Here is a 13,371-nt window from a genome sequence, read left to right on the forward strand (position 1 = left end):
ATCAGTTTTTCTTAAATGAGGCACATATAATGCTTTGGGACTAAAAAAGCCTCCATTAAAAAAAAAGACCCTTTTAAATGTGTCATATTCCACATATTGATTTGAATCAGTATTACCAGTAAATAATTAATCCATAAGTATTTATTAAGTACTTACTTTATGCCAGGCACTGTTCTAGGTACTGGAATGACAAATATTTGAATTTTTCAATTCACTCCCTCTTTTCCCCTTTCTCCTCCCAATGAAATTCTTTTTTTTTCAAGGCAATCAGAGTTAAAGTGACTTGCCCAAGGTCACACAGTTAGGAAGTGTCAAGTATCTGAGGCTGAATTTGAACTGAGGTCCTCCAAAACTCCAGGACCAGTGCTCTATCCACTGTGCCACCTAGCTGCCCCCTCCCAGTGAAATCCTGATTGGTGTATAGTTCTCTTAATTTTCTAACTCTCTTACTCTTGATCAAAGAACTCATCAAAAAGTGCAATTCTTTCTGTCTTGGTCCTCACTAGTGTCCAGGATTTCCTTTCCTCTTTTCCCGACTCATCTGAATCGGTACTAGAACTGTCCCAAAATAGTTCATCTTGGATCTGCTGTTTGAGGGGCCATCTTCTCAATTCACCACTCTTCCTGGGATGATATTCACTCTGTTCATGATATTTTACAAATTCTCTATTCCATGCATTTCCTGAAAAAGACTGAAGTTCTTTTAGCATTCAATACAATGTAATTAATATTGTGTCTAAGGAAGATCTGTTTCCAAGGAATTTAGATTCATTCATTAATTTATTCATTCAACACACATTTATTTAAGTACCTATAATATGCCAGATACCACACTAGAAATATGATGACAAAAAATGACCTTGTACTCATTCTATTAGGGTAAAATTATATATGTATGTGTATGTGTGTATATACACACATGCACATGTATATATACATATGTGTGTATGTGTGTACACATGCATATATATGCATATCTATATGTTGAAAAGGAAATTCAAAATATATGTAAAGTAGATACAAAGTAATTTCTGAATTGATGGCATTGAGGTTAGGATAGGCTTCTTGTAACAAGTGGCAGTTGAGCTGAGCTTTGAAAGAGTCTAGGTAATTTTGGGGGTGGGTGGAAGGAGGAAATGGATTACAAACATAGTGGACAGTTTGTACAAAGGCATGGAGACAGAAGATGGAATATTGTGTTTGGGGAATAACAAGTAAACCAGTTAGGAGTTTGTGAAGAATAGAAATGTGCAATTAGATTAGAAAGACAGATTGGAACCAGATTGAAAAGGACTTTAAATGCTAATCAGAGAAGTTTATATTTTATCCCAGAGGCAAGAGGAAACCACTAGAGCTTTATCAGGAAAGTGACATAGTCAGACTTGTGCCCTAAAAATATCATTTAGGCAGCTGTGTGAAGGATAAATTGGAGAGAAGAGAGATTAGGAGCTGGTAGACCAATTAGAAAGCTATAGCAATACTCTAGGTGAGAGATGATTATGGTCTAAGTTAGAGTGGTGGCCATATGGGTAAAAATAAGAGGACAGATGGGAAAGAAACTGCAGAGGTAGAATTGACAAGAATGATTGGATTATAGGAGATGAGAGGGAAGAGTTAATAGCAATTCCAATGTTGTGAACCTCAATGACTAGATGGATAATGCTATCCTCAACGGAAACAGGGAAATCCGGGAGAGTGGATATTTTGGCCATGATGAGTTTGAGATGCCTACAGGACATCTAGTTGGATATCCCCAACTGTCCATTGAGCAGCTGGAGATACAAGACTAGATTTCAAGAGAGAGATTGGAATGGAATATATAGGTTTCAGAGTTATCTATGTGTAGATAATACTTGAAAAGAGCATTCTGCTATGGGGGTCAGCCAGCTAAAAAGTACAGAGTCAGGAGATGGAGTGTCACGTGCAAGGAACACAAAGGAAGCCAGTGTGACTGGATCATAGAGTACATGGAGGGGAGTAAAGTGTAAGAATGTTGGAAAGGTAAGATGAGACCAGGTCGTGAAGGACTTTAAATACCAAACAGAGGATTTTACATTTGATCCTGGAGATGATAGGGAACCATTGGAGTTTATTAAGTAGGGAAGGGGAAGTGATGGAGTGATATGATCAGACCTGCACTTTAGATAGATTATCTAAATCTATGATAGCTGAGTGGAAGAAGGATTAGAGTGGGTGGAGACTTGAAGTATGGAGATCAACTAGAAAGCCACTGCAATTGTATGGACATAAGATGATGAGGGCCTGTCCAAGGGTGGTAGCTATGTGAGATTAGAGAATGGGATATATGTGAGAGATGTTATGAAGGTAAAAAAAACAAGGCTTGACAACAAATTGGATATGTGGGGTGAGTACAAGTAAGGCAATGAGGATGCCAATTAATTTGGAAGCATGAGTTACTGAGAGAATGGTAGTGTCCTCAGCAGTACTAGGAAAGTTCAGAAAAGGAGAGAGTTTACAGGGAAAGAAGAGTTCTATTTAAGACGTGTTAAGTATGAGAAACCCAAAGAAATCCTATCTAAAATGTCCAAAAGGTAGTGACTGCTATCAAGAGAGAGACTAGGACTAGATATGCATATCTAGGAATCATCTGCATAGAGATGACAATTGAATCCATGGGATTTAATGAGGTTACCAAGTGAGATAGGATAGAGAAAGAAGAGAAGCCCAGCCTGGACCTTGGGGGACACCTATCATTATTGGGTGTACCTTGGTTAAATTATCAAGCAAAGGAGAGTGAAAAGGAGCAGTTAAATAAGTAGGGTGGAAAACTAGGAGAGAGGAGTAATGTCATGAAAACCTAGAGTGGAAAGAGAATCTAGGAGAAGGTGATGGATAGTGCTTCAGAGAGGTCAAGGAAGATGAAGACTGAAAAGAAGCCATTAAATTAGAACTAGGACATAGCTATTAGTATAATGGCTGGACAACTCAGTTGAATATTTGTTGGTGGCTAATGCAAACTAATGCAAACATCTTTGGTTTCACATCTTAAAGAAAGCAGCAATTATTCTAACCCAGAGATCTTTGAGGATGGAGTCAATTCCATTGATGGGTCACACTAGGCCCTATTAAAGATTAGCACCAATGTCAAACAATCATTACAATGAGTTGATCAAAAGAGCCTAGAAGCTATCTCTATCAGGAGACATTTGTTCTCTCCCTGCCAAACAGAGAGAGATGACAACCAGGACAGAGCAGAACCAATTTAGAATATAAATTCATGTGAAAACCTTAAGTAGAAGAGTTCTAGAAGATTCTGAGTGGGTTTTTCTGTAGTGAGGAAGGGTCCAGATTTCATCTGTGTAGAACTCTCATCACTAATTCAGACACACAACTAATTCATAATTTATATTCTTAGTCCAGTATGTGTCAAAGTCAGTCTTCCTGCCTCTAGCTAGTAAGGGATAGAGGTCAGCTCTCTATCCCTTACATGATGTTACTTTTCTTAGGAAATACATAATAAGAAAAGAAGGTAGGGTTAGGGTTCTCAAATTCAGCTCAATGACAGAGACAGTTGCCATTTCCATAATCTTCTCCATATACCCTGATACTATGCCAACACTAACATTCTACCTCTTGAAAGTCATGTGGGAGAATAACCCAGGGAGAAAGGGGGTAGCACCCAAAACAGAACCTAGGATTCTCCCCTCTCTCTAATAGGCTGGTACTGGTGTGTTTGTCTCTATTCCTGCTTGTCTGGAGACATTTCCTCATGAAAACTTAGAATAATTCTATTCCATCAAACATGCTTGTTGGATTAGATTGAATTAGATTGGACTGGGTTGGGGATGGCAGAGCACTGTATAAGAAATCAGAAAAACTGTTTCCAATATATTAACATTCTGTGCAACTTCAGGTGTATTAATAAACCTCCTTGTCTTTCGTTTTCTTTAATCATATATGAAGATTTTTCTGCTTGTCTCCTCCTAAAAATGAGTGAGTTATAATGTGTCTAAGCTACTTTTTTTTGGCTGGGCAATGGGGTTAAGTGACTTGCCCAGGGTCCCACAGCTAGTAAGTGTTATGTGTCTGAGGCTGGATTTGAACTCAGCACCTCCTCAGGTGCTCTATCTAAACTACTTTTTAATAAATAGTACCATAATTAGGACAGACTTACTAAATTCCACAAGTATGCAATAGGAGTAACAAAGCTATTGATTGTTCCTTTTTCACCAGAAACTTGCCTGATGAGGCTAAAATCAAATTAGGAATATTTCATTTCATTGAAAAATTACTTAACTCACCTGTTTCTCCATTTATGGGTACATCAGGCTCTATAGTTACAAAGTCTTCACTGCCATCATTTCTTGGAATGTTTTCAGGGATGTTTTTGGCTTTGAGTTCTCTCATTTTGTGTTTATTAATTCTTGCTTCTCTGTGGAGACTTCTCTTCAACTCAGCCTGAGCCTGTAAATGATTTAACTATATTAATAACAGAAAAGTAAATAGTTAACTTCTTTCCCAAGTTTATCAGTCTCCACTACACAGAATTCAGAGACTCCAACAGACTAAAAGTTTCACAGTTCATAGGTTCATTATAAGGACATATATCTATTGAAGTGAAACTTTTTGGAGAAAAGGCTCAGAAGTAGCAGTGATTTCCAAAATCAACTATATCACCAGTTAGGAGAAAAACTGAAAGTGTGCTCAGTCAAGAAATGCACTAAAACACTTTTTTATAAACCAGGTGGTTTAGATGATAATATATGTGTTATAATATGCCATTTGCTCTACCTTGGATCCCCTCTAAAAGGGGTCATTACTAATACATTAAAAGGACTCTTCATTAAGGATGTATACTCTTCAGTACCAGAAAGAATTAAGTATTGCTCGAAAAAAAAACAAACAGAGAAAGTGTTACAAGGAATAACAAAGATACAAAGAGAAAGCCAGTTAGTCAACAAGCATTTACTAAATGCTTACTATGTGCCAGGCACTGTAAATGCCAGGCACTTACTATGTCCTAAGCACTGGAAATACACCTAAAAGTAAGAAAGAAAAAAGGGCAGCCTACACTCAAGGAGCTTACATGCAAAAGGGGAGAACAACAAATAAAAGGAAGCTGCAGTGGGGCAAGGGACATGGAGAAGTGCAGAAAGTGAAGTCAAGCAGGAACTGAAGAGATAGCTGGCTTGGGCACCCTCTTTAAAACGAGTTTCTGGGAAGAAGCCTTCCTCCTTCAATTCAGAGGGAGTGGCCCTAGGGGCAAAGAGGACTTCTGAAACGTGAGTCCCAGGGTTGACATTACCTGCTAAGATGAAGAGGTTTCTGGCATCTGGTAGAGAAATCCAGAGATGGAAAAGGCAGAGGGAAATTGTACTCTGTGTCAGGAGATTGTAGGGTAGAAGTACATGACAAAGAGAAGGAAGGGAATTAATCATTTGAATCTATGCAATAGGCATGATGAGGCTTTTCCTATAAATGAGGCAACTGTATCATTTCTCAGTAAAGCAGCTTCTTGTGCTCTGAGGAATGTTATGAAAAATGATCAGTTGAAGAAGAGAAGATTGACATCTTCCTAATGGGAGATACTGAGGCAGCTGTCTGTCAAACTAATGAAAAAATACGGAGAGGTCTGCTCTCTTCCTGAATTATGTCTCTAAGTTATGAAGGAGAGCTTACTAGTAACTATCAAATCTGAAGACCACTGTGGGTGGAAGGGCGAGTGATGTCAGTAGAAGAAAACTAGATAGCATTATTAGGGATTATGAAGTTCTGGGGAAAATAAACAGAAAACGTGGCAGGAGTTATATGTGGAGTTATTTGTTTGTTTGTTTGTTTTTAATCATATCTACCAAATAAAGATAAAGGCATATTTGGGAATGATGGGCTGTTGGCCAGATATACAATCCACCTAATAGAGTACAAAAACAGATTTTCCTGAAGTCTTTCAAGTCTAATCAAGATAACTTTAAATTGAAAAGGGAAGGAAGAGAAAATCATGCACATCAAGGCTGGTAACCACATAGATTAGAAGTGTAACACAGGAGAAAGAGTTGAAGAAGGGAGGTTCAATAATTTACAGGAAAGAACATCCAAGAGGAAAGGCAGCAATAAAATCCATGGTCTCAAATGTTTACCTAAAAATGCAAAAGGTATAAGTAATTAGCAGAATGATCCTAATGCAAAGAGACAAATTGGACCTCATAGCTATTTTTTAGTAATATTTCCCCCGATTAAAATTAAAACAATTTTTAACATTTTTAAAGTTTTGAGTTCCAAATTCTGTTATTCCTTCCCACTCTCCCTTCCCCTTTCCTTGAAGTGGTAAGCAATCTGATATAGGTTATACATACGCAAACATATTTCCATATTAGTCATTTTGTAGAAGACTCAAAAAAAAAGAATGAAAGAAAGAAAGAGTATGCTTTAGTCTGTATTCAGACAATATCAGTTCTTTCTCTGGAAGCAGTTAGCATATTTCATCATGAGTCCTTTGGGATTGTCTTGGATCATTGTATTACTGAGAATAACTAAGTCAGAGTTCTTCAACAATGTTGTCATTACTGTACACAATGTTCTCCTGGTTCTGCTTACTTCACTTTGCAGCAGTTCATGTCTTTCCAGGGCCTCATAGCTACTACCAAAACTTGTTGGGATAGGATTCATGACTGAAATTTGGCTTTAGAAAGTTTTATCTTATTCAAAAGGGAACATAAATTAACAAAGAATGGAGTAGCATTGTATATTAAGACTATATACTCATATGAGGAAATCTATAAATTTGAGGGAAGAAAAATGGTGTAGAGTATTTGGATGAGGATCAACGGTAGTAGAAACAATAACTCTCCTGAAGTATGAGTATACTACAGACTCTCTGGACAGAAGGAGGGATTCATTAAGAGTTTGGAAGACAGATCACAAATCTGACATAGAAGCATGATATTATAGAAATTTGTATGAGATTTTTAACAAGGAACCTGATCATTCTTCAAAAGGTGAAGCAAACTATAAGACAGTCATGGAAAAAATAAGTTAGTCCAATGGCCTAATATTTTTCACAGGGAAGTTAGCTCAAGAAGAATGGAGAAGAATGAAATTCTGGAGATATAAGAGGAAATTATTCTAATGAGGAGAAAAAGTGGATCTGCTTGAAAAAAATAACCTGAATACGTAGAGAACTCATTGACAAATATTATAGAAGCAAGGTCAAATTATTGAATATAAATATAATAGAATAGGATGGCTTTGACAGATATGTGCCAGGAATGTTTAAGTTCAGCATAAACTAATGTTGGCAATGAATGTTAAATACAACAAAAAGTGGTGTTGTGATTTTTTTTTTGTATCACAGATTTTGTGGACAATAAAATGATAAAAGAAGGGATAGGAAAGCTCTTCAGAAGAGATGGGATAGTGATACTAGTTGGAAGGCAGACTAATTTCGTGTAATGAGCTTTGACTTTGGGATCAGAGGACCTAGGTTCAAGTCTTGATGACTGGGGCCAATCATTTAACTTCCATGAGCCTCAGTTTCCTCATCTGTAAAATAAGGGAGCTGGAACTAATGGTCTCTAAAAACTCCCCAATTCTAGATATAGAATCTTAGTATGGTGAGGACATTAAATGAATCAACTCTTTTTTTTTTCTCTTTTCTTTTCCAAAGGGAATGATATATAAACAGGAAAGGATACAAAGAATGGTTAACAGGGAGTGGACATACTAGATAACTGAGGAAATGGTCAGGAAGTATCTAGTTGCCTTTAATGAGTTCAAGTCACCAGATCTCTATAAACTACATTCAAGATTACTCAAAAGTATATGTGATTACTAAATTACTACAGGAGATCTTTGAAAGATTTTGGAAAAATGGGATATGTGCTGTAGGATTGGAGAAGAACCAATGGACATTTTTTAAGTGTAAAAGGGTGGAATTTGTGAATTGTGGACCCTTGAGCTTGACTTATATTCTTGGCAAAGTTCTAGATTACTAAGGAACAGTTTGTGAACACTTAGGGAAGAAGTGATGACTATAAGCCAGTGTGATATCATCATCTGAGTATGCCAGATTAATCTGGTTTCCTTTTCTGACAAGCTAACTAAATTTGTAGATCAGGGAAATGTGGTAGATATAACATATTTAAATTTCAGCAAAGAATTTGACAGTTTTTCATGTTATACTTGTGGATAGGTGAGTTAGTTAATGAGCATTTATTATATGCCTACTGTGTTCTAGGCATGGCACACATAAGATGGAGTGATATAGGCTGAATGATAGTACAGTTAAGAGCATTTGGAATAGATTGAATGGCCAGGTTCATTAAGTATGTAGTGATGACTAAATATTAATTTGAAGAGCAGTCTATCTAGTAGCACACCTTAGTGATTTGCTCTTAACCCCATGCTATTCAATATTTTTTTTATCAATCACTTGGAAGAAAGCCTCGATGACATACTTATCAAATTTTCAGATGGCACAAAGTTTGGAGGGTTAACTAATATATTGGATAACAGAAACTGCATTGAGAAAGCTCCCAACCAACAGTATGCCAAATTGAATAAAATAAAATTTGACAGAAATATATAATATATATGTATATATAAAGTTCTATCCTTGTGTTAAAAAAAAATCAACCTCATAATACAGCATGAGAGGAAGCTTAGCTAGACCAAAGTTATGAAAAAGAACTAGAGATCTTAGTAGACTGCAAGCTTAAAATAAAACAATAGCGTAATGTGTAGGGCAAAGAAATAAATTGTCCTAAACTGCACAAAGAAGCATCATATTCAGAATGAAGGAGTTGATAGTTCTTCTTTACTTTGCCCTGGTCAAAACAGATCTAGAGTACTGGGCTCATTTCTAGGCACTTCATTTGAGAATAGACAACGTGAAATGTGTCCTTTTTAAGAGGGTGGCCAGCATGGTGAGAAGACTGGAGAATGTGCCTCATGAGGACCATTTGAAAAAATTGGAGATGGTTAGCCTGGAGAAAAGGAGATCTGGGGGAACATGATATGAATATCTGAAGAGTGGTCACATAGAAGAATGATTTCACCTCAGAGCAATGGGTAGAAATTGCATTTCTTCACACTTGGCTTCTAAGAAGCCTGATTGCTGGGGACTAGAGGACAGTAAACAGATAGTTGTTTGCAGTGAGGGGGATGAAAGAAGTTTTAAGACCTTCTTCCATGTAGGAGTACAAATACTATTAGAACTCTCTCAATTTCCCACCCTGAGACAAAAATCACCTGACTCTAGTTTTGTCTCTGACACAAGTAAATGAAATAACATTTTGAACTCAAATGGTCTCTTTTCAAGCTCTCCTTGAAAACACATTCAAGTTATAAAGCAGGTAAAGTGATATTAAGAAAATATCAAAATATATACTGGTAATGGAAAAGACAGCAGCTCAGAAATCTTATCTGGACCAATTTCTTCCTAACTTCTCCCAAAGCCATTGTCATTGTCTCCCATAGTATTATCATTAGCTGAATCTCTAAGTTCAGTGATTTATTTTAACCCCTTCCTAAATAAAGTCTCTATAAATATTTTTAGCGCTCTACTCATGGGAGAAGGAAGAAAAAAAGTTTACCCCACCCCCAAGGTTTCTTTAATTAATAGATGGTGGCGCCTCTTCTGCTGTTATCTTTACCTCTTGTTTCCTGTGATTCATTTCCAGCATTTTCATTTTGTGTAGATATTGCCTTTTCCCAGAAGAGTATGTCAGAGCTTGCACTCTCTTTTCTAGCTCCTGCTATGAAAAGGTAATACACTGGTTAAAGTAAGATTGTTTGATAATAATAGGTGACATTTATATAATGCTTTTAAGGTTTGCAAAGAGCTTTCCATACATTATCTCATGAGATCCTAATGTAGCCAGGTTTATAGGGATCAACCACACCTACTTACAGGTTACCTCTCAGCCTACTACTTTACTCATTCTCATATTTAATCTTATTATTCTGAGCTTTAGAGTAGTTCAGGTGCATATGTGTGTGTGTTTTCTTTCTAATTATTAAGATTGTAATCTTTCTATATTAATCAGTTGGTTTTAACTCCTACTTCAGTATATTGAATATTACTTATTATTAAACTGGAGAAACCTTTTTCCAATAGTAGGCATTTGCATTTCTATATATTAAATCCCTAAATCTCATAAATATTAAATTTACAGAATATGCAATTTATTAATAAGTGAAATTAATAATAAAAAGAAAAAGATATATAATATTTTGGCTGAAAAATGTCTCAGTCAGAGCCACCTCAATCCTTTACTATAAAAGCAAATGACTCCACTTCTGGAAATGTAATTTCACCATTCAGTTCACTCCAAACACTGATAAAACTCCCTTCAGAATCCTCTTTTGATTTTTCCTCAGGATAAGAATTAAATTCAGTCTCTCAGGAAAAGTCATGTTAGTCATTTTCATTTATCTCTTTTCAGCCAACACGGTAAACATTTTCTCCAGAATGCACATTGGAATTGATTGTGAGACATGGGAGACACTGGCACAGGACTGCCCAGTAGGGCATACCCACATCAAAGAAGGTGCTGCGCTCTATGAGCAAAGCAGAATCACAGTAGCTCAAAATAAATAAGAGGTGTGCAGATTTAGAGACATCTCCACTTCAAATGTTCATATGGACTATTTGTGCCCAACCTATAGTAGAGATTTCCAAGCTTGTGTTGGTCTGTACATTGACCCTGACATAGTGATGTCATTTTGGTCCTCTTTGAGTACAAAGGTCAGCAACCAACCAACCAACTGTAAATTGCTAGTTTGTTCATAAAATTCTTTTTATCAGGTTTTTTTTAATCTTAAAATAATAAAAAATAGTTTACTTCTAATCTTTCTCTCTGTCTTCTACACAGATTCTTTATAGATACTCATAGAAAAAGCAAAATTAACCCAGTCATCCTCTCCCTGATTCCACAGGGAGAAATCCCTGATAATATAACAGTTACAGCTGTCACTCCAGACTGCCTTGCTTCACAAAGCTCTACTTAGCTCTTAAGGATGGAGTTACAGTATCTATAGTTTCTATGGGTAGTGAAATAGGTGTTATATTTGCACCATCACATGAGGTAGATAAATATTAATAGGATCTTATTTTACATATGAAGAAACTGAGGCGCCTAGGGGCAAACTGACTTGCCCAAAGTCTTGCAGTTTAGTAAGTAAGTGTAGGGTGGGATTCAAATCCAGTTCTCTCAAAACTCCAGATAGAGTGCTTGTTCTACTTCATCTTGCTGTAACTAACCACAATAAAATTATCTATGAAACAAGCCCAAGGTAGATCTTTCCATATCATGAATGAGTCCTTATTGCTGCTAGTGTTATTGCTGCTCCTTGGTGTATATTGTATTCTGTAATTTTTTTATGTTTCTATTGAGTTTAAAAATGTATGCATTTCATTTGTTTGTAATATTGTCCCTCCCTTAGTCCATCCGTGAGGGCAATCTTTTCAGGATTTTGCCATGGCTAAGTGAATATACTTTTCTCACTCCCAAAGATAACTGCATGGCTTTGGTGAATAGGGTGCCTGGCTCTGGAGTCGAAAAGATCTGGTTTTGAATCCTGCCTGAGACACAATAACTCTGATACCCCAGGCATGTCACTTTATCTCCCCAGCCTCAGTTTCCCCTCCTGTGAAATCTGGATGAGAATACTATTCCACATGTTTGCTGTGAAGATCAAATGAAATAATGTATGTCACAACCTTTTCAAACTTTGAAGTGTGACAAAATATGAGCTATTACTCTATCAAAGATATGATGATTTAATATGAAAGGTAAAAGTTTTGATAGACTTGGAAAGTGTTTGCTCCTAATAGGGAGGCTTGTTTCATCCCTGTAAAATGCTGTAATAGGCAAATATTGATCCCAGGAGCTGCTGTAGCATAGAAAGGACCTGAAATTGGTCTTTTGTGCCATTGGTCACCCCTCTCCATCGGGCACCAGTAACAATGCAGACAGTCCCTGTGGACAGTGAAGGACAGAGCCCATCTATATTCTTCACCAGTTGTTGTAGTGTGTGAAAGGGAAGAAATGTAGCAAACAAAGCCTTTCAATAATACTCCTCATGTTGAGCACATGGAAGACCCGTGTTAGGCAATGTTAACAAAGACAATTTCAAGTATATGTCTAGGAGCCAGTCTATCCATGTAGGTGCCTGTCAACATAAGGGCTGTTTTTACACAGGCTTATAAGACTAACAGTTCCTGGAGATCATCTGTACAAATTGCAAGACAACATTTTGTTTGGCCTGGTAAGAATAAGTCATTACCATATGAATTGAATTTCTCCTATGGGGGAAAAAAAAGAAAGAAAGCTGCTAACTGAAGGGAACAAGAAGCATCCTTAGTACAATTTTTCCCCAGTAGCTCCTAGAGTGTTTCCTCTACTCACCTGAGCTCACTAGGTGGGTCCCACAGGAGTGACTACCCCAGGTTCAAAATATTCTGTAATTTCTCTGCCTTTAAAATCATAGTTCGTGAACCCCCACTGATGGGTCCAACTTTGTTGGTCAATCAGAGTACCACAATTTGTTCAAAGTAAAGACATTTCATGAAATGTCTTTTTAAAAAATGTCCTTTTAAAAAAAGGTATCTACAAAACATTTTCCCATAAACCTGGGGAGCACTCTCCCATAAACATATGCACATCAATAGAAAAATGAACACATATAAAGAACACATGGAGAGGCACACACATAAAGAACATGTGACCAGAGTGCATGCATAGAAGGGTGCACACATAGGGATCATGTATGTATAGGTCATATGTGTAGCAAATAATTCATGCTTCCAACTCTACAAGATCACTGATGTCTCCTAGTGATGTCATTGTGCTTATTCCCTGGTCTTCTCCCTAATCATCCCTTAGATTCTTCAGGATGGTCTTGCCGTCTCTACTAGACTCTGCTCCACCAGATGCTTCTTCATTATAATCTTTGCCAAAGACTTTTTGCTTGTGGGCTCCATTGCCTCCATCTTAAAGCTCAGCTGAAATCCTTGGGTAGCTCTTCCTTAGTCAAGAGCAGGTGCTGCCATGCTTTAATTTTTTTTTTTTTAGCTTAATCAAACCCCATAAGCTTTTCCCAGATATTTTAGAAGAGGCAGAAACTAATGCCTGGGAGCCACCAAAAACCCTCAGGTTAGTCACATTCCCTCAGTCTTTACTCTGAGACATCTCACCTTCCCAGAGGAGATTTACACCTGCACGTGACAACCTCTTTAGAACAAAGAGCAGGGTCCTCAAAGTAGCTAATACCACCAGACTCCTCACCCACCCCCACTATAATCTTAGCCTTTTCTTTGGACTTATCTTCCTGACATAAGGAGTTAGAGTCCTTCCTATCAAAGCCCTCAGCCTACCTTAGCGTTTCATATACCTTTCAATTTTAGTGTCT

At 37.1% G+C, this 13,371-nt stretch overlaps 1 protein-coding gene across 2 annotated transcripts in view; it reads right to left on the reverse strand.

Moving 5' to 3' along the window:
• Positions 1 to 350: 350 nt before the first annotated feature.
• CCDC198 (coiled-coil domain containing 198) overlaps positions 351 to 13,371 on the reverse strand; it is a 50,718-nt gene continuing 37,697 nt past the window's right edge. Inside the window, exons 4-6 of one of the 2 annotated variants that reach the window (XM_027842911.1) lie at positions 9,612 to 9,710; positions 4,263 to 4,425; positions 351 to 682 (exon numbers count right to left, since the gene is read on the reverse strand). In XM_027842911.1, coding sequence (XP_027698712.1) covers positions 447 to 682; positions 4,263 to 4,425; positions 9,612 to 9,710 — 498 coding nt within the window. In that variant the 3' untranslated portion in view covers positions 351 to 446. Of the gene's footprint in view, positions 683 to 4,262; positions 4,426 to 9,611; positions 9,714 to 13,371 lie in introns of both variants that reach the window. The other variant, XM_027842910.1, reaches the window with a different exon arrangement.

This window comes from Vombatus ursinus, unplaced genomic scaffold (assembly GCF_900497805.2).
Source record: "Vombatus ursinus unplaced genomic scaffold, bare-nosed wombat genome assembly UNPS02014893.1, whole genome shotgun sequence".
Taxonomy (NCBI): Eukaryota; Metazoa; Chordata; class Mammalia; order Diprotodontia; family Vombatidae; genus Vombatus; species Vombatus ursinus.